General features: G+C 37.4%; 1 protein-coding gene across 1 annotated transcript in view; it reads left to right on the top strand.

Moving 5' to 3' along the window:
• Positions 1–23513, top strand: part of fhip2a (FHF complex subunit HOOK interacting protein 2) — a 50239-nt gene extending 26726 nt beyond the window's left edge. The window contains exons 6-17 of the mRNA XM_043712807.2: positions 373–708; positions 1216–1412; positions 4990–5104; positions 8068–8144; positions 8574–8763; positions 13105–13274; positions 14213–14356; positions 15238–15328; positions 16178–16321; positions 18623–18763; positions 18912–19015; positions 22305–23513. Of these exons, the coding sequence (XP_043568742.1) occupies positions 373–708; positions 1216–1412; positions 4990–5104; positions 8068–8144; positions 8574–8763; positions 13105–13274; positions 14213–14356; positions 15238–15328; positions 16178–16321; positions 18623–18763; positions 18912–19015; positions 22305–22410 (1815 nt within the window). The 3' untranslated portion in view covers positions 22411–23513. The remainder of the gene's footprint in view (positions 1–372; positions 709–1215; positions 1413–4989; positions 5105–8067; positions 8145–8573; positions 8764–13104; positions 13275–14212; positions 14357–15237; positions 15329–16177; positions 16322–18622; positions 18764–18911; positions 19016–22304) is intronic.
• The last annotated feature ends 2617 nt before the right edge of the window (positions 23514–26130 follow it).

The raw sequence follows: 26130 nt of genomic DNA, 5'->3' as shown, positions 1-26130 counted from the left end.
AAGCTAAATATGCTTAATGAAGATCCCATGTTCTAAGCTAGGCTTGTTATAAACTGTGTAAAATTTTAAAATAATTATTCAACACATTTTTTCTATTCATATCACACTAATTGACAAAAATAGATCAACATATTTATAAAGCTTTCAAAATTTACTCTGTTCAGAGTCATCTGTGGGTGGAATAATGTAAATGGTAATTTCGTGCTGAGAGAATGGTTCTTGATATTTTCACACTTCTTAGCAACTTGCTTGAACAAATTGCTGTTTTGATTGTATTTTAATGATTCAATACACCAAAGTGCCTTCATTACTCTCCTGCATGCTTAAATCTCTCTTCAGCTTTCTGCTATAACCAAATTTTTTTTTCCCTAGAGCAAATCTCCTAGAGCTACAGGCGTTGCCAACCCACAGAAAACAGAAGTAGCTATTTCAGAAAATACTGTTGTGCCTGCAGACATATCATCAGAGATGGAACAAGCGCAACCTCCTGAAGCCAACACTAGTACAGGATTGTGCAATGCTACCTGTAGAGCTGTAGTCAGTCCACTGAACAGCAGGAGTGACTTGTCTGAACACAGTACTGATCTTTCTACATCATTAAATACCATGACCCTTTCATTACAAACAGCCACTGCAAATTCTTCTGATCTCCGTCAAAGCCAAGATTACAATCTGGTGAATTCATTAATAAACCTCAGTAAAAGCCCGGTAGGTCTGCTTTTAAAACTGCAGGTTATCCTTTTTCATTTGATGCTGCAGTTACGTTCTTTTATTGATTTATCAAAAGTAAGATTAGAAAAACCCTGCAGTGCAGAATTTATCATGCCCAGTCCACCTAACCTGAAATCATTCAGGGTCAGATTTTTATACGGGTACTTTCAGAGCTTGTGAACTAAATAATAAACGTTCAAGTTTAATATTTTTGCAAACACATTAATTAGCATCTACAAAATTCTTATTGAAAAGGTATTACTTATCAATAAAAGATGTTAGAAGAAACTTTCTACTTGTTGTATTACCTACATTCTTGAAAGCATGCAGTAAAAATTATGTAATGAAATATGTAGTGCTAAAAACACTGATATCAGATTTGTTTTGTATTTGAAGTCTGTATGATAATTTTATGGTCTTTTCATGAATATTGGTTGAATCATGCAAAGTATTTGTATTTTCTGCTTGTAGCTCCAACCAGCTGTTTTTCTGTTTGTGTTCCAGGATGGTCGAATTGTTGTTAAAGCTTCTGAGGGTCTAATGCTGCTAGTTAGTTTGCCAGAGCCAGCAGCTGCAAAGTGCCTGACTGACAACACTTCTCTCTGCCAATTGCTTACAGAAAGATTGGGTAAGCTCTATAGAGCATTGCCACAGTCGATAGATCCAATGGATATTGAATCTTTGGAGTCAGTTAACTGGGGGTAAGTAGAATAAAATTGTATCTTCAATTTTTTTTTTCCAATACTTTGCATTGGCAAATGCAGGTGATACTGAGTAGATTTGGTCAGATAATTTGCAATAAGTATCCTTGAAAGCAGATTTGTTTGCTAAATGAAAGACATAGTATAGAGGAACCTTATCCAGCATTCGATTATCCGAATTTCGGATCATCCGAACAAAATCACAAGGTCCCGATGTGTGGCCAACAATGTTATCCAGCATTTGATTAACAGAACGAAATACTCTCCTCCCATGTCCTTCGGATAATCGAGTTTCCTCTGTACATGTTCTTTAAACTTCTGTTTACAATTATAGGAAGGCTGCAGACAAGAGAAAAAGTGAAACTAACCACTCACTATTATACTTCTTCTGAATTAAATAATTACAAATGGCATAGAATAAAGAGAGTACTGATATTGTCCTCCCCCTCAACTATTTAAAATCCTGAATAAAGACAAAATACAGTGGATGTTGGAAAACTAAAACAACCACAGAGAATGCAAGAGAAACTCAGCAGGTCTTAAAGTTGCTCTTACCTTCAAGTAAACTATACTATTTATGTAAAATTGTCAATATCTAGTTTTTTTTAAACCAAACATTCAAAGCATAGTGGTTTACACATAGAAATGACTATTTCCAATTTTGTCTACAATATGAAGTGATAATACACAGCGGATTCTGCATGTGGTGAAAAAGACATGTCATTTTGGACTACAGTCCGAAGATTTCTTGGGACTGCAATCAGTTGAAAGACTGTTGACAGTGGTCTCGGTACAATTGTACAACAAGATTTGTGTTACTGCATGGCAGTTTTTACTTTTCACTGACAAGTTAAAGTTGCAGTATTCTGATTGATCTTACCTTTGAATCTAACTGGAGAGAAGTTGTGCAGTTGGTAGTCTCACAAGGCATGGAATCCAATGTGTTGTAAAAAATGGAAAAGAGGTCATTTGACTGACTTGGGTCAACTTAATTTTTTGGAATTTTGGTCTTCCACTTTTTACGTGAAACCTCTTAACATTTGGTCAAATGTTGTCTGCAATGAAATGCGCTTGACAGGCAAAGTCTGTTTCAACTAGTAGTTTAAGTTGAAAATGAAAGTTTTCTATGAACTTGGTCACGTTGCTACCAGTAAAATGGCTATGAGACTGGTTAAGAGCCACAATCAAGCCCACTGGGAACTTTGGTCAAGCTAGTTTAAGTTCTGATCTCTGTTAAAACTGCAGCCAGACCATGTTGTGACCTGTCCTGTAAGCTGTGATTTGCAGTTTCCTGGGCGGCATGGATTTGTTGGGCCAAAGGGCCTGTTTTCAGGCCTGTTTCCACACTGTAGGGAATCTATGATGCTGTGTTGACCAAATAAGGGAGGTCATATGGTGATCTGCCGGACATACTGGCACCATATTACCTTACATGGAGCATGGAATGTAGCTGTTTATAACTTGGTGTAAACATTTGGGAGTTGTTTACCACAAAACTCCATTGCTGGGATTGGATGGTCTGATCAGGTTTGGTCAATTCACTGGCTGAGTGCCAGATGTGTTCCTGGAAGCGAGCACATTTTGTAATAAAGGTTAGCAGAGCAATGGATTTTGCAAGAGATTAATACTTGAGAAGCACGTGACCTGAAGTTATCTTCAGAGAAGACGAAGAACCACTAGGCAAGATCTCCACTGAGAGCAAAGTTAGCCACTTCACTCAAATTGGGGTAGTATTTGTTTCAAGCCAAATTTAGAGTTAAAGTTAGGGTTAGGGTTAAATGAAGTGAGTTACAATTAAGTTAGACGAAGTAAGAAGTAAATGTTGCCATAAATATGTGTTTCACTTTGAGTATTGGTGCCTACAAAATTAAATGAAGAGTTTGTTTAAGTCTGATTCAGTTCCCTGTCTTTTGTCTATCACGCAAGAGAAAAACACCTGGGTAAAAGATTTGAGAACTCCTTTCAGACCACAAAACAATTTGCCATTTATAAAGCATCAGTCTGTACCTTGTATTGAATAGGAGAGAACTTAATTTTTTTTAACTAAAAACTTAGGCAGACTTCCTGATTAGCAATTTACATCTTAATGCTGTAGGCTAGGATCGTAAGGTGCTCTCAGCTTGACCTTAATATCTAGACCTTGATATTTCTTCATTTATCTGGCATTGACTATCGATTCTAGTCTACAGTTCAATTTCTTCCAGAACTTTGGTTCTTACTTCTGTTAGATGAATCATAAATGAAAGTATTTATTTTCTACTTTATTAACCGATGATAAATGTAGTGTCTAGCTTTGTATTTTAATCATTTATGAAATCATTTCGCAAGACATTAACTTTTCTAAAGTAATCTTTCTGTCCAGTTCCTTTATTTTTGGCATAGTTCGTTTTCGAGTCTGATAATGTGGTATTGTTTGTAACATCTTCAGCTGTTAGCTTCTTTTGTAGGTATCTTTCTTATGCCCGTCAGTGTCCAGTTTCATTTCTCATGTTTTTTGCTGTATATGGTGGCATTAGGTGAGAGGTACACAACAAATGCAGTAAGACTGGTGTTTTTTTAAACATTTTTGTTTTCAGGTTGTAGGCAGTACTGGCTAGGAATATATTTTGTTGAACCCCAGTCACCTTGACAGGTTAACCTAACTATGGGACTGATGTCACACATATACTAGACTGAGTAGGATGAGAGGTTCATCACCCCAAATATCTTGGGAAATAAATCTGAAGTAGATTTTGTGGGTCAGGCCAATCTGGAAGTGTCCATTGCAAGATGAGAGAGCATTTGGGGACATAGAGAGCCTTCTATATTTGTGAAAATCAGAGTATGGTTTAAAACTTAATGAATCCACCATACTACCTTTTGCAATACAAAAGTTATACAAAGATTAACATTTTAGTGAACTGTCCAGTACGTTTCTTCTGTGATTTAGAATATCCCCAGTTCGTTTTCAATGTTTTTACACAGTTTAATCTTTGGCATAGCAGAGTAACCCATGTAACTAAATTGAGCGCCACAACTAACCCCATCAGTGTTGATTTTCTCTCCTATCACCACCCCACTGACGTGACTATAGACCCCCTACCACATCCAAAACTGCACACCCTCCACCCTGATCGACTGACCTGACCAACTCCTCAAACATTCCAACCTGACTACTGCTAACAACCCAACTACCTGCTCCAAACCCATCGTATACCCACCCACTCATCCCTCAGTTAACCACAGATGTTTGTCCATCTGTCTTGGATGCAAAATAAATCAATTAAAACTCATATAATGGGGTGAATTCAGAGGACAAGTTACCACCTCTTCAGTTCTATGTGACTGCTCCAGATCTTTATATCCATTCCATCCATTTTGCTAAATCTGAAGCAAATGTCAGCAGATTTTGTTTTTATGTCGTATTGAAAATTGACTTTTTTTCATAAATGTGTCATGAACTCTTACCTGGAGTCTAATTTGTGCTTATCAATGATAAAGCATTTTTGGATGTCCTGTCTTTTAAGGATTAAATTCTGTTAAATATGTTGTTACAATGTGCAGGTTATTTCTACAAATTGTATTTTCTGTTTTACAGATTAGACTCTTACAGCCATAAAGAAGATGCCACAGCTTTTCCGGGAAAGCGTGCCCTCATCTCTTTCCTATCTTGGCTGGATTATTGTGACCAATTAATTAAGGAAGCCCACAAGGTTTGAACAACAGGGATAGAAAGTGAATTCATTGAAAAATTGAAGTTTTGTGTTAACGTTGTGTAGAATACCCTTAGTGACTGGAAGCTTGTCTAGAGTATGTTTTCATGAAGGCAGCAACATAATTTCAGCAGGATTGTGTGTTATAGAAAAATGCATGCACAATACATCTTATTCCCAAGACAACTCTAAAAAATATCCTGTTAATTGAGGTACTAGGTACCAAAGTATGAGGGAGCTACTAAATCCAGCTGAGTACCATAATGGCAGTTATGAACTCAAGAAATTAATTTGATGAGTTGCATAATTATTTTTCGTTCAAACTCAATCTTCAATACATTTAAATTCCATACAAACTGAAATAACCAATTGAAAAGTGCTATAACTCTTTAATGCACTAAATGAATTCTGCTAACCTGTTTATCCTGGGTAACACATTTATATCCAAGATGGTAAGCTAAATTGATAATTGTTCAAATGTGATATTTGATTAGACACTTTTGCATTGCTCTAATAAAATTGGTTGATACGAAGATAGTTCACTGACATAGTTAAATAACCCAATTTAATATACCTATGCCAGAAAACAAAAAACTAAATTACCTATGCAATGAGTACAGAAGTTAATTAAAGGATATTTAGAATTAAGAACAAAAAAGATGAAATAGTAAAGGTCAAGAGCGTGGTGCTGGAAAAGCACAGCAGGTCAAGCATCATCTGAAGAGCAGGACAGTCGATGTTTCGGGCAAAAGCCCTTCATCAGCAATGAGGGTAAACAGTAAAGGTATTGAGTGCAGAATATCAGCTCCACTGCTTGCCAACCACTGCTATATCGAAATTTTGGCCTTAAAGGTCCTGTTCTTTTTCTCGGAGTGTAGATGGGGTCTAACTGGATGTGTTTGTTGATAGAGTTCTGGTTGGAATGTCATGTTTCTAGGAATTCTCGTGCGTGTCTCTGTTTGGCTTGTCCTAGAATGGATGTGTTGTCCCAGACAAAGTGGTGTCCTTCCTCCTCTGTATGTAAGGTTACTAGTGAGAGAGGGTCATCATCATTTTATGGCTAGTTGATGTTCAATATCCTGGTGGCTAGCTTTCTGCCTGTTTGTCCAATGTTGTGTTTGTTACAGTCTTTGCGCGGTATTTTGAAAATAACATGGTAACCCACAAACCCACCAACTCACTAAAACAGCTGCTAATGAACTTGAAAGACCCTATACAGGCAACAAGCAAAACTAATGTTATTTTCACCTCTTCTATTCTTCCTGCCACACTGCACTTTCTTTATTCACATTATATTCCATCTGTTAAATTCTTATGCGGTCACTTCACCTGTCTTTATCCCTCTGCAGACTGTGTAATCCTCGTCATTTTCCTTTCCACGTATATTTGTGTCATCTGCAAACTTGTTGAAAATACATCTGTGTCCCTCATCTAAGTTATTCATACATACTGGAAATGATTGTTGCCCCAGCACTGATTCCTGTGGCACTACAATACTTATGGGTTGCCATCCTGAAAATGTTAGCCCTTCCCCCCCCCCCCCCCATCCCAGTTCTCTGTCGTCTTAGTTATCCAATCCTTTATCCATGCTAATATACTACCCTAATGCCATGGGCTCTTGTCTTATTAAGCAGCCTTATGTAAATATCTTGTCATTCACCTTTTTGGAAATCCACGTTTATTACATTTCCACTGCTTTCCCTTTATCTATCCTGCTTATTAATTCCTTGTAGAATTCTGATAAATTTGTCATGATTTCCCTTTCATAATGCTATGCTGACTCTGCTTGGTTATCATGTTATTCTAAATGCTCTGCTATTACATCATTTACAGTAGACTCCTAGCATTTTGCCAATGACAGTTGATTAATATGAAAGATTAAATACAAAAGGGCCTTTTTTGTTGCCTGATGTAGATGATTGACTAAAATATAAAAACAAACTGAAAATACGCTAATAATAAAGTAAAATGAACTTATAAGCCAAGCCTGCAGTAAGACAGTAAATAGTCCGTTTTAATTGTACAGTAAAATTGCAAGTAGAGCTTAAAGTATAGTTTTTATTGTGAATGATCACAGAATAGAACCAAATTGTTGCAGGAAGATGAGGCATAACCTTTTCAAGGGCATTTATGGCAAGAGTAAGTAGAATTCAAAGTTCACATCACCTTCTCAATGGGAACTTGACAGCGCACCCTGTGAAGGGACAGAGACTCACTTCTATCAATTTCTAGATTTTTACACTTAACCATGTTGGTACCCATGCCAGAATGCATTTAGTTCTACTGTTGTCAGGACAACATTTCACCATTACAGATGCAAAATTCAGGCCAGTGTTTTCAATGCTGTGACAATATGACAGTGTAATTGCATTCTACTGTGGCATACAGGTACTTAGGAAGTTTATATTAAGTCTTGACAATGCACTTGTAAAGCAATGTGTTTAATTCTGGTTGCTAGTGAAATAAAAATATTTACATGGGTTTGGGAGGGCATAGAGAAAAGTAAGAAAACTGATCTTGAGTGTAGAGATGAATAATGCAGAAAGATTTTTTTAAAAAAAACATAAAAAACGTTCCTTTCTAAAACTTGTTACGTAATGTTCCTAACATAAACCAAAACATGACTTGAAGTAAGTTAACTGAACAGAACCAAAAGGTATTAATTTGTTTAAAATAGATTTGTGTTAAGGGAGTAACATATATACTGAGAGATAAATGTTTGGATTAAAACGTGAGGCAGTCTGCGGAGACAACTGCAATTTAAGATGCAGTTGAATAGTTCAGTGGTATATAGGAGAGAATTAGTATCAATGAACCCAAAATGCTGGCATTGTCTTGCTTTTTCCATGTGTTAATGTTTAGAGATTAACATTGCATGAATTTTGCAATTTAATTAGAATATTTTAGAATGTACGGAATAAGTAAACATCAGCTGTTTATTTAAGCTGTCCTTCATTTTACAGCTCACTGCAGTTGCCTTGGCAAGGGCTATTCGAGAAAGATTTTTTGTTCCAGTTATGGAACCACAATTGCTTCAGACGTAAGTTGGTTCGACTTTTTGCTGTAATCATTTTTTTGTTCAACTTCGGGGAAGCAGTGCACAAAAGAGTTTTCAGTGCTCATTAATCTTCAAACTAATTGACATTGAAGTTTATTAACAAAAATTTGTAATTTATGAGATGCTGGGATTTGGAAAGTAGAGGGTTGGTTTTTGCCATTTCTAATAAATCAGACAGCTTGATTACAAGAGAGAAATGTAGAAGGTTCAATGGTAGAAACAGTGTGAGAGGCTGTGAAGTATTCTTTTGCAGACTTGTTTCTCAACTTTCATTTTTTAAAAATCACTCTTTTCTATAAGTATTTCTTTAGAGAAGTTAACCCTATTCTCAAGGTACATCACACAATTCTTTCTTGTCCATAAAGCCACCATAATTAATGCGTAAAGTTCTGTTTTTTTGTGTTTATACAGATCAGAAATTGGTATTCTGACATCAATATCACTGCTAAATCGCACCATGCGCCAGATCACGTCAAGTGCAATGCTACAAGAGTTAGTTTTCTTCCTCTTAGGAGATCAGAGACAATCTGAAACAGTTGGAGAAAATAAGCATCAGTTACGATATCGACTTATAGAACACTGTGACCATCTCTCAGATGAGGTAAATATTTAGCTGTACAAAATCTGCTTTATTTCATATAGATATTTTATAAATGCGTATAACCCCTTTTGAAAAGCATTTTCTGTATTATTTCATTATTCTAAGCAGATTTGTTTGTAAATGTAGCTTGGACCATTTGGGCAAGGAAATAGAATCCATTATCATTCAAGTTGTTCTGTCGCCAGCTGAGTTCAAATGATGAGCTTAATAATTTCAATATCTATACCAGGCGCAATTTGAAAGAATTATGGGTGGAAATGCAATTATTTCGCCCTTACCTATGCCTAAAGTAACCGCTCTCGTCGGAGGAAAGAAACTAAGAAATAATGAGTTTGAAAGTGGTAAAACCTCTTCGTGGTTCAAGTGCATTTTACAGCTTAGGGTCAAGGGAGCTAATGGCACAGTGGAGCAGTGGTGCTTCAAAGCTTGACATTAAATGAGCATAGATATGTTAAATTGTAGGCTGGAAAAGATGACAGAGAGAGGGAGAGGTGAGGTTTTGGAAAATTTTGAAAATAAAAATTACCTTTTTAAAATACAGGAATTATTTAGCTGAGAGCCAAGGTAAAAGAACAAGCATGTAGGTGATAAATGACTGGATGTAGTTTAAGGACACAGGCAATAAAGTTTTGAAAAACCTCCAGTTTACATGGGTATTACTTCCTTTAAGTTCTTAAATCAGCACATGTTGAAATTGAAGTTAGAATTGCTAATGTTAAATATGGAAGTGGTAGTGGGTTTTTTTTGATTCTGTTGAAACGTTCATTGCTGTCCAAGGAGCTGAGCTAGACACCATTCTTTAGATACACTGAAGTTTGAGGTGGGGAGGCATTGGAAAGATCGCATCCATCATGAAGAAATGGCTTAAAATGCCTATCTTCCAGAGTTAAGTCTTGTTCTACTGCCTGTAGTATGGTTTTAAGCTGTTTCAATTGAACTATAACGATTGAGCCTATATTATAGCTTTGCCTTCTTTTGGTAAAATGATTTACTGATTGTAAAATTGCAACTAATTGGATGATTTAAGATGCACTGCATGCGACATAAGACCGTAAGACATCGGAGCAGAATTAGCCCAAATGGTCCATTGAGTCTGCACCACCATTCCGTCATGGCTGTTGTGTTTCTCAACCCAATTCTCCCGCCTTCTCCCCATAATCCTTGACCCCCTTACCAATCAAGAACCTATCTATCTATCTTAAAAACACTTAATTACTTGGTCTCCACGGTCTTCTGCAGCAATGAGTTGCACAGATCAATCACCCTCTGCTGAAGAACTACCTCTTCATATCAGTTTTACAGGGTTGTCCCTTCACTCTAAGACTGTGCCCTTTGGTCCTGGTCTTTCCTACTCGTGGAAACATCTTCCCCATGCCCATGCTATCCAGGCTTCTCCGTATTCTGTAAGTTTCAATGAAATCCTTCCTCCTCCTCCTCCTAAACTCCAGCAAACTCAGAATCCTCAAAAGCTCCTCATATGACAAGTCCTTCATCCCTGGGATCATTAACTAAACATCCTTTTCAGCACTAAATGGCTTTGTGCATGGGAAATCATGTCTTATAAATTTGATTGAGTTGTTTGAAGAGTTACATACACGGACTTTAGCAAGGCCTTTGACAAGGTTCCGCATAGTAGATTGGTTCATAAGGTTAGATCATGTGGGACCCAGGGAGAGCTAGCCAGTTGGATACAAAATTGGCTTGACAGTAGGAGACAGAGGGTGGTAGAGAGTTGTTGATCAGACTGGAGACATATGACGAGCAGTGTGCTGCACGGATCAGTGCTGGGTCCACTATTGTTCATCATTTAAATAATTTTGAATGAAAATATAGCGGCATGGCTAGTGGACAGTGAAGAAGGTACAACAGGGTCTTGATCAATTGGACCAGTGGGCAGAGGAATGACAGATGGATTATAAAACAAATAAATGTTGCATTTTGATAAGACACATGAGGCACAACCTACACAGTTAAAGGCAGGGCCCTGGGGAGTGTTGTCAAACAAAGACCCAGGGGTGTAGGTACATGGTTCCTGAAAGTGGCGTCACAGGTAGAAGGAGTTTGGCATACTTGCCTTCATTGGTCAGAGCATTGAGTACAGGAATTGAGGTGTCATGTACAAGATACTGGTCAGGCCAATTTTTGTCACCCTGCTACTGGAAGAATGTTATTTGTGCCCTTTCCAGTTTAATAAGATTTACAAGAATGTTACCAAGACTGGAGGTTTGAGTTAAAAGGAAAGGCTGGATAGGCTGGGACTTCGTTCCTTCAAATGTAGGAAGCTGCGGGGTGACATTATAGACATTTATAATGTAATGAGGGGCTTGGATAAGGGAGTAACTAAGGTTTTTTCTCCCAAGATAAGGGAATCCAAACCTATACATAAAGGTCTGAGCAATGAAGGCAAGCATGCTAAGTACCATCTTAACCACTTTATCTACTTGTGATGTAAATTTCGAAGAATTACTTCTCTGAGAATTATCCATCTTTACATTTCTAATACCTCCAGTACTTCCTCTTTTGTAATGTGAACTGTTTTTAAAACATCAATATTTATTTCCACAAGCTCTATCACCTCCATTTCTTCTGTCGAGTAAAAATTGACCCATAATATTAATTTAGTATCTCTCCCAGCTTCGGAGTTTCAACACATAAATGACCTCATTGATCTTTAAGGGACTCTATTCTCTCCATTTGTTATTTTTCTCTTAATGTGTGATGCTGTTGCTCCATTAACAAGGTTATATTGTCCTTGTTTTTTTTTTCAAAAGAGGTTGTAAAAGGCAGAGGTACCAATTTGTCTGTGTTTAGGCCACTTTGTGGCTGACAGATACTGCCTAAGGCAACAATCAGGGACAAGGGCTTTTACCCAATTACCCAAAAACAAGCTCTGAGATGAACTTATTACAATTGGCTTTAAGAAACCTGTCCCTAAAAGCAAATACGTTGTCAGATCATTGGAGTTTTGCTGTCCGTGAGGTACATTTTCATTGGGGCTGTTACAAACGTGATAAAATTTTATCAATAATCAAGATGAGGCTAACCGGCCTATAGTTTCCTGTCTTCTCCCTCCTTCCTTTAAGGAGGGTTTACATCAGCTATTTTGCAATCCTGTGATTCCACTCCAGTGATTCCTGAAAGATCACCATCAGTGCCTCGACAATCACCTCAGTTATCTCTTTCAAAATTCAGGGGTAATCTAGTCTGGGTGATTTATCCACATTTAGACCTTTTAGCTTCCCTAACACTTTCTCCTTTACGATAGCCACTACACTCACCTCTGCCCCCGACTCTCTTAGAATCCTGGAATGCTGTTGGTGTCTTCCACTGTGAAAATCGATGCAAAATACCTATTCACTTCCTCTGCCATTTCATTGTTCCCCCTTACTACTTCTCCAGCCTCATTTTCCAGACATAAAAATGCACAGACATTAAATTTCCATTGTTGGGCTCATTAAATAAATCATAATTATGGCTTGACTTTGAATTGGAAATGAGTACTGATTTATGTGATGAGTTTACAATAAAGCATTTGCATAGTTTCTATTATGACCTCGGGATATTCCAAAATACTCTTAAATCGAAGTACGTTTACAGTTGTGACACACAGGCAGCAACTAATTTTTGGACAGCAATATGTCATGCAAAATAATGTCCACTCTTGCCTTCCTCTTTTATATATCTAAAACAACTCATGCAATCTTCTTTTGTATTACTAGCTAATACTCTCATATTTCAACTTCTCTCCTTTATTGCTTTTTTACTTGTCCTCTGCTGACATTGCAGAGGCTTCCCAGTCCTCTGGCTCCCCACCAACATTCAACACCTTTTCCTTTGGTTCTCAGCTGTCCCTGACTTCCCTTGTCGGCCATGTTGCCTTGACCTATCCTTAGTATATTTTTTCTTCCTTGTGATGAATTTCTGTTGTGCATTCAGAATTATCCCCATGAATTCTTGCTCCATCATCTTCCCTGCTAGGTTCCCCTTCCTGTCAACTCTGGCCAGCTGATCCCTCATACATTCGTAGTTATCTTTACTCAATTGTAATACCATTTCATCTGATTCAGTCTTCTCCCTCTCAAACTGCAGGATGAATTCTATCATATTGTCGTCACTGCCCCCTTCACTTTAAGCTCCCTAATCAACACTACCTCATTATATATCACCAAATCCAAAATGACCTGTTCCTTAATGGATCTACCACCAGCTGCTCCAAAAACCAGCTTGGAGACATTCCATGAATTCCTTTTCTTGATCTGCTACCAACCTGATTTTCCTAGTCGACTTGTATGTTGAATTCCCCAACATCACTGTAATTGTGCCTTTCTTTTTATTTTACAGATCAGTATAATGACACTAAGAATGTTTGAGCATCTATTACAAAAGCCAAATGAACACATTATTTACAGTATGGTCTTAAGGAATTTGGAGGAACGGAACTATGTTGAGAATAAGCCAGCTTGCCAGGAGGACAAGGATATTGTTGAAAATGGGCAGATAGCAGGAGCAGTGTGAGTTGTTACTTGCTGGTTTTGATCTTTTTCACCAATTTGTTAGCTCATTATAATGTTAATATTAATAGTATTGCTAAATGTATTAATGACTGCTATTGTGACTTAAAAGGGCATCGATGTTTTCTAAATGCCAACATTCTTAAAAAAAATCTAAAAACAGTAGGTGTTTAATTTGCATGCTTTTTAATACATCTTTAATTTTTACTTGTTAATTTCTGTTAAACCAAAAGTCTTCAGTATAAAGGTATGTCTCTAATGACAATTATTAGTGGAGAATAAGTATCAAATACCTCATTTCCATTCCACCCTTGGGCGACTGTGTGGAATTTGCACATTCTCCCCGTGTCTGTGTGGGTTTCCTCCAGATGCTCCAGTTTCCTCCCACAGCCCAAAGATGTGCAGGTTAGATGAAGTGGTCTTGCAAAATTGCCCCGCAGTATCCAGGGATGTGTAGGTTAGATAAATTAGTAATAGAAAATGCAGGGTTATAGAGATTGGATAGGAATATGTCTGGTAGGATGCTTTGCAGAGGGTCGGTGTGGACTTGGTGGGCCGAATGACCTGTTTTCGGGATTCTATTCTATGAAACTTCACAAGTCCACATGCGTCTCCTAATTTTCATGACAGTTGATTGTCTTTCATTTTGGAACAACCATGCTTGTTGAAGCACTACATATTTGTGAACAGCATGACAGCATGATAGACAATAAGGTCAAATAACTGATAATAGTCTCACCAGACAAAATCTATGTTTAAAAGAAGACAATCTACAGTGGTATATTGGGTACTTTCAGTTAAAATGAATAAAACAAGTAAATTCCACACATCCATTATTGTGCTTCGTTAAATCCCAGCGGCAGTGCTGAGTGATTTTGTTTTGTAATTAAATATGCTCTATATTTTCTAATAAGGTTTTCTTGTTGTCCTGTATTCAGAGATTTGGAAGAAGATCCTATTTTTACAGATTTGTCACCTGATAACAGACTGTTGGGTTCCAGTTGGCTGACTGCTTCCCCACCGCCAACACCAGACCATACAAAATCTGATGGGAAAACAGAAGTTCATAAAATTGTAAATAGGTACTTTCAAAGATCAATTGTACCTTCTCCGAATTAAATGTAACATTTATTTAGTCAATATGAAAGGTTTGGTAGAGTGAAAACAGAATGCTTTTTCTTATGGAGCAGGGCATAGCAGGCCTCACAAAGCAGGCAGTAAGAGCAAGAGATTGTCCTGGTCAGCTAGAACTCCACACCTGGTGGCTGCAGTGAAACAATGTTAGAGGCCTCCACATGCTAGTTATTGCCAACGTTACACTCCATCATGGCAAACATCCTTCTCGCTCAGAGGAATCACCAGCAGAAGAATAATGTAAATCTATTAATGTGTCCTTAAAGAATTTGAACAGACATGCACAGACATTAAATTTCCATTGGTGGGCTTATTTAACAAATCATAATTATGACTTGACTTTGAATTGGAAGAGAGTATAGATTTATGTGATGAGTTTACAATAAAGCATTTGCATAATTTCTATTATGACCTCGGGATATTCCAAAACACTCTAAAATCGAAGTGCGTTTACAGTTGTGACACACAGGCAGCAACTAATATTTGGACAGCAAGTTGTCATGCAATAATTGGGAAGGTGACCAGATAAGCAGCTTTAGTGAATTAATATTGTCCAGGATGTGCACTAACTCACATTGTTCCCATTAGCTGGTGATGTAGAATATTTTATATCCACCTGAAAGCTTTAATGATGTCTTGAAAATTTAAGTTCCAAAATATCTGGTAAAATATCCAAATATCATCTTACTATATGTAAACTGACACACATTGCAGTGATATTAAAGTACAAAATATTGTCATGAATTATAGTTAACATGATCAAAAGTAAAATAGTTTGTATAATGTAAAGTATTTGACTTTTCTGTTCTAAATTCCTCGAATACTTTAGTTTCCTGTGTCTTGTTCCTGATGAAGCAAAGTCATCTTACTATGTAGAAGGCACAGGATATGATACGTACCTCAGAGATGCACATAGACAGGTAAGACAAGTAAGATTATTATTCTGCAAAGGTGAAGCACTTAAGTGTTCATTCAAAGGGGTGTAAAAGTTTGGACTTTACTACCCCAGAGAATGTGAATGCTCAATTATTGAATATATTTAAGGCTAAGAGAGACAGATTGTTGGTATCTCATGGAATGGAATGGTGTTGGGAGCAAGGATGAAAATGTACTTGAAGCCCAAGATCAGCCATTATCATATTGTTGTGGTTCTGTTCGCCAAGCTGGAAGTTTTTATTGCAAACGTTTCGTCCCCTGGCTAGGCGACATCATCAGTACTTGGGAGCCTCCTGCGAAGCGCTTCTTTGATATTTCCTCCGGTGTTTATAGTGGTCTGTCCCTGCAGCTTCCGGTTGTCAGTTTCAGCTGTCCGATGTAGTGATTGGTATATTGGGTCCAGGTCGATGTGTTTGTTGATGGAGTTTGTGGATGAATGCCATGCCTTTAGGTTATCATATTGAACAGTGGAGCAGCCTTGACCAACATATGGTCTTCTCTTATTTCTTATGTTCTCAATGCATCAAATAATACTTCTGTGTGCTCTATAATGAGTGGAAATTAATCTGTTCCTAAGAAATGGTTATATACAGTATAAGTAGGGAAGAACATTTACTTTACAGGTCTTCATAATGTGATTGCTTTGGAATCATTTGTGGCAACTTTATCCTTCTTCAGTTTTCAATGGCTAAATCTCAAATTCAAATATTTCTCCAAGTACTCTTAGCTTCAAAGTAGTTGAATGCTGTGACTTCTACTGAATGACTGGAGAGCAGTCTTTTGATGTAGTTGTTTCTCTTACCGGAATTCATTATTGCTTATTTTATCGACAGTTCCGAGATTGTTGTGGTAACTGTATGAGGTGGGACTGGCCTTCAATACCTAAACCTTTGGAGAAATGCAATCTGGAAACTCCTTTCTTTGAGGGACATTTTCTAAAGGTTCTGTTTGATCGAATGGGCAGAATCCTTGATCAGGTACTGTGAAGTTTTGAAACAATTTTGATTATTTATGACAGAAAAATGTACATCAGTGTTTTAAAAATGTACTTGTATTATATCTATCCAGATGCCTTTTAAATGTTGTAATTGTACCAACCTCCACCACTTCCTCTGGCAGCTCGTTTCATAAACGCACCACCCTTTGCATGGAAAAGTTGCCTGATAGGTCCCTTTTAAATCTTTCCCCTCTCACCATAAACCTATGCCCTCAAGTTCTGGACTACTACACCCCAGGGAAAAGACCTTGTCTATTTACCCTATCCATGCCCCTCATGATTTTACAAACCTCTATAAGGTCACCCCTCAGCCACCTATGTACCAGGGAAAACACTCCCATCCTATTCAGCCTCTCCCTATAGCTCAAATCCATATAAAAGGAAGGGTTTAGAGGGAAATTGGCCAAGTGCCAGCAAATAGAATTAGATTAATTTAGGATATTTGGTTGGACTGAAAGGTCTGTTTCTGTGCTGTACATCTCTATGAACCTATTAGAAATGAAGATGATATGCCCTCACTGCAGTAATTTACGTGGTTGGTGTATTTCCTTACCTACCCAGCTGTGTAAAGCAATCAAAGATTCATTTTGTACTGAATTAAACTCAGAATTACAGTATGGAGTTAGTATTCCACAATTAAACACCTTGTGATATGTGTTTCTTAGGTGAAGTTACTCTTAATAAACAGAATTTTTTATTACTGATATACTCATCAAGGTGAGGACTTTCATGCTGGAAGTGGCATATTTCTACTTTTTAACCCAGTGACTGCATCAGGTTTGGTGCAATTGAGGTGGATACAATGCTCTCTGCTGTTAGAGTTGGTAGTAGACCTTGAAATCTAACAATTATGTCAATGCAGCTTTGCACTTCAAAAACGATAGCCTTATGACAGTTAAGAAATAAAATACTGCAGATGCTGGAAATCTGAACTAAAAATACAGAATACTAAAACTACTGAACAGTTTGGGCAGCATCCATGGATAGAGAAACATGGTTCACATACCTTAACGTTAGAATTGGAAAAATTTCAACATCCAATAAGTTTTAACAAGAGCAGGGTGGAGCAAATGGATGTTTTGTGATAACATGGGAGACTGGAGAGATTTGATGTCAGCACCACTGGTCAACCAGAACTAAAAAGAATTGGTGATGAAACGAGAAAATAAGCAAAAGATGTGTGTACAGTAGATGTTTTACTGTATGTCAGCAAAAAGAAGGAAAAAAGAAAACAAACTTACGAAGATACAGAAATAAAATGTGAAGATAAGGAAACAAAACATGGTGGTGAGGGCATTCGGCCCATTGAGTCTGCACCGACCCTCTGAAGAGCATCCCCATCCAGACCCAGCCCCTATTGTATCTCCAGAAAGGTCAAAGGAAGATAGTGGTAGCCTCACATTGGAGGTGGCCAAAATTATGGAAAATTATCCATTGAATACAGAGACTGGTGGGATGTAAAAATGAGGAAAATGGGAACCCTATCATGATTGAGATAGTGAATGAATGTGATGAAAGCAAAGATGCAGAAAATGTAGTGAACTCTTTGAGCCCTGTCAACCTTTGTGGGGCTTTGAAGAGAAGAGGAATTGTCAGTTAAAGATAAGGCATGACACCTCTGAACTGCTGGTGTGAAACGCTATTAATTATTTTGAAGGAACTTTTTTATTATTGCTAAAAAAAGGATAAAATTGCCAGCGTACCAGAGGATCATTGAGGCTGCTCTCATTAGTGAGACATGATTGGTGGTGGTTTAACCTGAGGGTTTATCATGTCGAGAGAGAGGTTGAGAAGGCAGGACCTTCAGGATGACCAGGCAGTACAGGAATTCACCCTGTGCTTTTGCCATCACTGCATCGTAAATCAGCTGCCAAGCCAAGTGAGCTAATTAACCCCTAAATGCTAATAGTACCATGATTCAAGACAATTCTGTAACATGTATATAAACTATTAGAAAGAGTAATGAGACAAATTAAATAGAATACTTAATTTTTGATGATGTGATATAATCTTAAGTTACTTGAATCATGATTACATGACATTTTTTTCTAAATTTTGCTAAGTGCAAACAAAACTTTCAAGCAGATATTTTAGCTAATACTGAATGCAAAATGTGATTTATCTTTGTGCTTGGTTTTTCAGTTAATATAGAATCCATAATCAATACATTTTCTTTCTAATGTCTCCTTGTATTGGAGAACCTATAAGCATTTTGAAATGACCTGTATATTCTTACCTTTGCAAAATGCTAATTACTTGGAACTTTTTTTCTCCTTTTCAGCCATATGATGTGAATTTGCAAGTGACATCTGTTTTGTCCAAGTTATCTTTATTTCCTCATCCCCACCTACATGAATACTTACTAGATCCTTATATTAACTTGGCTCCCAACTGCAGATCTTTGTTTTCTGTTATTGTAAGGGTAAGTACATAACTTTGGTGTTTCATATTGTTAGATGTAAAATTACGCATATTTGTTAAAAATTAGATTTCTTTTAATTTCTGATAGTTTTAAAAGTACTGTGGAAACATGAAGGCTATTACTTAAATTCTCATGAATAAATTTCTAGGTGGTTGGAGATCTAATGTTGCGAATACAACGTATCCCAGACTTCACACCAAAGCTTTTGCTTGTCCGAAAACGTCTGCTGGGTTTTGAACCAGATGGACCTATGTAAGTTCAAATTAATCAATGTTTCTGATTACTCTTTTATAATATTGATATTGTGCATATAATTGGAGGTAAAAAGCTGGTAGGTGCCGAAATTCAGGATGTTGCAGCAGAGCCCTATAAATGGAATGTACATTTCTTGGATCATTCCAATTTCAGAAAGCACATGACTAAAAAAAGATTTGATGCCTGTGTGTAGCATATAGGGCTAGTTTTTCAGCAGTCGATACTGAATGTAATCACATTTCCTTTCATTTTCTTAATGTCGTTTTATATTCTTTTTTAATGCTTAACCAATCCCTTTCATAGTAATTAATAGGCATTTGTAATGAAGCCATGTTCTAATAATGCTTCGTGAAAATAGGTATTAGTTGTCACCTTCATTATTCCATGATAATTCCCACTTCTATGCTTCTTGTTATCAATTCAATATTTAAGTTATCCTCTTGAGATCTTTTATGGTTTTGACAGTCTCAGTTTGATCTGAGACTCTTCTTTCAGTGGAAGAGGTTGTTTTTTTAAAACGTCTAGTCCCATTTTATGTCCAGTTCATTGCATTTTGAAATGCAGTCACAGTGTTGCAGTGACTAACCATCTTGTGTTTCAAGTGCTTAAAGCTACTTCTCAATCTACCATGCTTCCTGATGCAATATCATTCTTCTTATGCCTCCCCCGGTAAAAAAAATACAACCACAACCTGGCCTTTAATTTCTTGTTTTTGTTCAGTAACTTTATTTTGAATATCAATCTCTCCATTGTCCTCTTTGGAAACACCTACTGTGTTGCTTTCATATTCTTTTTACGGCTGCGGCCAGTCCTTCACTCAGATAAAAGCGAAGTATTGCAGATACTGGAGATTGAAAATAAAAGTAGAGTGATGGAAAATCTCAGCATGTCTGTGGAGAGAGAAACTGGGTTAACATTTTGAGTCCAAATAACTTGAGAATTGAAGAGAGATGGGCATAAAAAAAATCTCATTCTTCACCACCCTTCAGTTCCAAAGTAATTATGGGACTTAAGACATTAACTCTCTTTCTCTGTCGTCCGACGCTCTCAGACCATCTGGGTTTCTCCAACACTTTGTTTTTTATCCTTCAGTTGTTCCCAGATGATATTCCTCATATTTAAATCTCTCCTCTCCCTTTTTAATTGTTCCACTTCTGAATGAACTGACTTGTCACCTAGACTCCATTTGTTGCGTAGCATCTTTCTAAAGGTAACAGTCAGAAAAACAAACTTGGTTTTAATTATAAGCAACCTTCTTCCACAGCAGATAAAGCATAGAAAGCCATTAAATTAATGAGAACTTCTGGATGCAGCATGTTGAATGTCTATTGGAGAGGTCTGGCTTCTTGCACTCATAGAGTCACAGAGATATACAGCACGGAAACAGACCTTTCGGCCCAACTCGTCCATGCTGGCCAGATATACTAAATTAATCTTTTCAAATTTGTCAGCATTGGCACATATCCGTCTCAATCCTCCCTATTCATATACCCATCCAGATGCCCTTTAAATGTTGTAATCATACCAGCCTCCAACACTTCCTCTGGCAGCTCATACCGTGCATGCACTACCGTTGGAGTGAAAAAGTTGCCCCTTAGGTCTCTTTTAAATCTTTCCCCTCTCACCTTAAACCTATGCTGTCTAGTTTTGGACTCCCCCATCTCAGGAAAAATGCCTTGTCTATTTACCCTATCCATGCCCCTCATGATTTTATAAACCTCTGTAAGGTAACCTCTCAGCCACCAATGTTCCAGGGAAAATATCCCCAGTCTACTTAGCCTCTCCCTTCAGCTCAAACCCTCCAACCCTGGCAACATCCTTGTAAATCTCTTCTGAACCCTTTCAAGTTTCATAACATCCTTCCTATAGGAGGGAGACCAGAATTGCACACAATATGCCAAAAGTGGCCTAATCAATGTCCTGTACAGCTGCAACATGACCTCCCAACTCCAAGACTCAACGCTCTGACCAGTAAAGGAAAGCATACCAAATGCCTTCTTCACTATCTAACTACCTGAGACTCCACTTTCAAGGAACTATGAACCTGCACTCCAAGGTCTCTTGTTCAGCAACACTCCCCAGGACCTTTTCAAAATGCAGCACGTCTATCTGAATTTATGTAAAATTATCTAAGTTTATCTCCATCTGCCAATCCTCAGCCCATTGGCCCATCTGATCAAGATCCTATTGTACTCTAATGTAACCTTATTTGCTGTTCACTACATCTCCAATTGTGGGGTCATCTGCAACTTACTTACAATACCTCCTGTATTCAAATCCAATTCATTGATATAAATGATGAACAGTAGTGGACCCTTCACCACTACACTCTATCTTTTACCTTGGAGCCAATTTTGTATCCAAATGGCTAGTTCTCCTCTATTCCATGTGATTTAACTTTGTTAACTAGTGTACAGTGAGAAACCCTGTTGAACACCTTACTGAATTCTATATAAACCACCACTATGCCTTCATCAATGCTCTTTGTTACTTCAAAACTCAATCAAGTTAGTGAGACATGACTTTCCAAGCACAAAATCATGTTGATTATCCCTAATAATTTCTTTCCTTTCCAAATACATGTGTATCCTGTACCTCAGCATTTCCTCCAACAACTTGCCCACCATCAATATTAGGCTCACCGGTCTATAGTTCTCAGGCTTTTCAAGTGAAATAGCAATGCAGCCATAAAGCTGACTTGCCATTCTAAGAGATGGTCCAGTGCAATGACAAATAAGGAGTAATGGGTTTGGAAAAGTAATCTGACTGGAAGGGCTTTATACTAAAGTGCAGATTTTGAGAATGCCATTTGGTGCATGTCACTGTTTGGCTGTAGAGTGAGAAGTTGCAATCAATCAATTCAATAAAATCACAGATTAAGTTTGAGAATCATTAGCAGCTGCCGTTTTTGCCACTTAGCAATTAGATTATGCTCTTCCTCAAAAAATTGTAAATATAAATATAGCATCTTCCTTTTCAATCTACTTGAACTATTTGTCTCCCTCAATTTTATCTCAGTTTATTTGATTGTGATATTGAAAATGAGATCTGTTTTTTTCAGACTGACCATCTATCATTTGGTTGTTTATATTATGCTTTTACAGTATTAGAGTGACAGTTTTCTTGAGGGAATGCACAGAATTTGACATACTGTTAAAATGTCATTGTATCAAAAGTTTGGATTTAATTTTGTATGTAGAATTGGATAATAAACATGAATAATCCCAGATAAAGTATATTTTCTGACGCTCATTTGTTTCACCTTTACTCCCCCTCCCTTCCACAGCATTGACCACATGACTTTGCTAGAAGGTGTAATTGTGTTGGAAGAGTTCTGTAAAGAGTTAGCAGCAATAGCTTTTGTTAAATTCCATGCGGCTACCACACCTTAACCATTGACTGGATTCCATACAGAAGCATCCTTTCACCACTTCAGATTTACAGGCCAGCTTCAATGGAAATGTTTGGACAACAAGGCCAGCTGTGACTGCTTAACTGTAGCATCTGCATGTCCGTGTCTGGGTATGGATAAAAAAAGGGAAATATGCCCAAAAATGGGGTGACTGATGCAGTTATCTGCGAAGATGGAAGATAATGTCAAGAAGAAGACTAATACTTTAATTGACATTAATATTACAAGGTTGTACTTCAGTTCACAGCGACAACCTCAAAATGTTGTATATGTTTTATTTTACAAAGCGAAGTAGTAGTTTTCCTACTTCTGATCCCTTTTAAAATCATGATCTTTACTCTTATTAAAAGTTGTTCTCAGCACGTGAGAATTGGGTGGGCAAAGGTCAACATCAAAAATGTTTATCAGTATTTTAGCAAACCAGAGAATTATTTAAGTAACAAAAGCTGGGGTGCTGATCTGAAGTTATTGTATGTTTCTGTGCCTTTGAAAAGGGCAACATTAAGTGTTAAGTCATGTCAATATTTTTGTCAATCTGTTCTCTTCCCTTCCTCAACACCTCTAAACAGCCCAGAAGCCATAATCTTTCAAACTATGGCTTTTGTGTCTGCTTCCAAGCCTTCGTACATATAGCAGGGAATCGCCTCCATATTTGGATGCAAGTCTTAGCTTAAGTATTGTATACTTGCACAAAAAGTGGTGTTTCGTTTATGATTAATTTCATTTCAAGTGTTCACTCTTAACAAGTACTTAGTGTTCAGCAAAGCTGTAATAGAACCAAATTTTTCAATCTAACATTACTATCATTACCCAGTATTAATTAACCATTTAAAACAGACCATCACCAACATTTTTGTTATTAAACTAGAAAAACTATAGATACTGAAAAAGCACCAAACTGCATACTTATATCAGGTTGAATTGTTCAATATAATTCACATTGGATGCCTAAAATGACTTGGGATTGTTGTGCAATGATTTAACGATACTCTTTACAATGCTTCATAACCAATGTTTGTTACAAATTATGTATTAAGTTCTGTATTTAAACTTGTACGAAAATAGAACCAGTGTTGCATCTTTTCTAATTTCATTTCATTTATAGAATGTTAAGGTTGAATAACAAAGCTCTTTTTTATAGTTAACAACATTGGAGCTTTATTGAACATGGAGTACTGGTTTATAATAGGTGCTTGAAGTGTTGGTTTATGTTTCTGTAAATAATTCTTATTTGTAATGTATTTATGCATTACAAACCAAATATTTTGAGAGTTCATTGCATTTAGTTGTCAGTCTTCCTCTTGTTCATAAGAGTGCAACACTTCTTTTGTGTGCAATATAAAAGCTGTATTACCTCGGATGCAGCTTATATGCAACACTTCTGTCATATATAAGAGAATCTTATATATCGATCTGTGCTTGCTTCTATTGTCACTATTGTATATGGTAAATGGGTTATAATCTGCCTAATTTACATTAAAAAAAATTCAGAATTTTCCTGTTCAAGGAATTCTTTATTTTAGCACCCTCCTTATCTGTAGCACTGACTAAGGCTGTTTCCATGCTGTACATCTCTATGACTCTATAATACATTAACCTCCAGTATAAATGTAGTTTTTGAACTGATTGCATTTGGGCACAATAGGAAAATTGATATTAAATCACATGCCCCTGTGGTTCTTGTAGCAATGAGGCTGAGTTAAATGTTGGTTTTCCCTTGCTCCATTTTTAGTGACTTTCAATTAAATTTATGTTGAAAAAGTGCAAGCCATCTTCAATCGAAACAGCAAGGCATTTGCTAGGTTCAGAGAAAATAAAAGCTGCATGTAAATTTTATGTGGATGACGAGAATTGATCTGTATATAAAAATAACAGGGAGAAAAAGTTAACAAATTAATTAACTTAACCCTTAACAAGTGTTGTAAACTATCACCCGAGTTTTAATCCCTTGTTCCTGTCTAGCACCCTTGAGCATGTTGTTTTCCAAATCTATCAATCTTTCTCAAAACTCCAATGACATTTCCATCCTTGGCACAGCATGGAAACAACTCCTGTAAAGACACAAATGTCATTTTTTGTAACTGTGACAAAGGTAAGCTGTCTCTCCTTGTCTTGCTAAAACTGTCTGCAGTTTAAAATGATTAGCTCATCCCCCTTCTCCAACAATGTCGTCCAGCAGTATGGGACTGCATTCACCTGGATCTATTCTTATTATCTCATTATAGACATAATATCATTTGGAATATCACTCCAATGGTATTACTTCTCAATCACCTATCCTTGAAACCCTCTTATTTGTCATCTACATGCTTCCAGTGAGTGACATCGTCCAAAATTGCTGAATTAGTTTTCACTTGTACTTTGGCACCCAACTTTATTTAACCTCGAATCATTGCTAAGTAATCAGACTTCTACTCTTACGTGTCAAAGGACAAGAAATTTTCTCCAATTGACTGCTGGCAAAACTGAACCAATTCCTCCTACAAATTCAGTTCCCTATTTACTAACCCCACTGCAATTCCTAGTATTACATATGACCCTGAAACAAACTACTAAACACTCCACCATAATGAAGACTGCCTATTTCTACCTTTGTAACATCACCTGATTTTGCCCCTCTTTGTTTGCTTGCCATAGAAACAATGCTAATGAATTCCTGATTGACATTCCATATTGTACCTTCCCCAAACTTGAGGTCATCCAAAGCTCTACTACCTGGGTCCTTGATTGTACCATGTCCCTTTCACTGATCACTGGCTGTGTTTGCTGGCCTTCATGAGGATGGAGACAAAAAAGCTGCAGATGCTGGAATCCAAAGACTGGCAGGAGGCTGGAAGAACACAGCAAGCCAGGTTGCATCAGAAGGTGGAGAAGTCGCTGTTTCAGCTGTAATCTGAAACATCTACTTCTCCACCTTCTGATGCTGTCTGGCTTGCAGTGTTCTTCCAGCGTCCTGCCAGCCAAGCGACACTTTGATTTTAAAATTCTCAGATTTTTTAAATTTGGCCTAGCCCTGCCTCGCCCAATGTCTGTACTTACAGTCCCACAAACCTCCAGGCCATCTACTTTGATCTAATTCTTGCTCCTTGGACATCTTCAGCTTTATTTGCACCGCCATTGTTGACTGGATTTCCAGCTGCCTTTGCACCATCTAGAATTCCCTTTCTGATTCTATACCTCTGCTTCAAGGTGCCTCTTAAAACCAACCTCTTTGACTAAGTGTTTGGTTGTCACCTTTAATGTCACTGTATATGCAGTGGTGTGTAATTTTGTTTTATAAGCCACCTATGGAGCACCTTGGAACATTAAATATAACTTGTTATTTTTCCAGGTCCATCGTCATGATATTCATGAATGCAGTTCCATTCATTTTTCAGGTAGAATCACAGTTTGCCCTTCGTTATTGTTAAACCTTTGCTCTAGAATGAAGTGGATTTAATGCATACATTGCACTGTTTGTCAGCTATGATTTGATCAGACTCCCTATAGTGTGGAAACAGGCCCTTCAGCTCAACATGCCCATACCGACCCTCCAAAGATCAACCCACCCAGACCCATTTCCCTCTTACTAATGCACCTAACACTATGGGCAATTTAGCATGGCCACTTCACCTGACCTGCACATCTTTGGACTGTGGGAGGAAACCGGAGCACCCGGAGGAAACCCACACAGACACTGAGAGAACATGCAAACTCAACA

This window comes from Chiloscyllium plagiosum, unplaced genomic scaffold (genome assembly GCF_037043375.1).
Source record: "Chiloscyllium plagiosum isolate Xiang-an unplaced genomic scaffold, Cpla_swu_hap1 HiC_scaffold_22, whole genome shotgun sequence".
Classification (NCBI taxonomy): Eukaryota; Metazoa; Chordata; class Chondrichthyes; order Orectolobiformes; family Hemiscylliidae; genus Chiloscyllium; species Chiloscyllium plagiosum.
The sequence above is the reverse complement of the archived record's forward strand: the minus strand, read 5'-3'. Positions and strand labels throughout refer to the sequence as shown.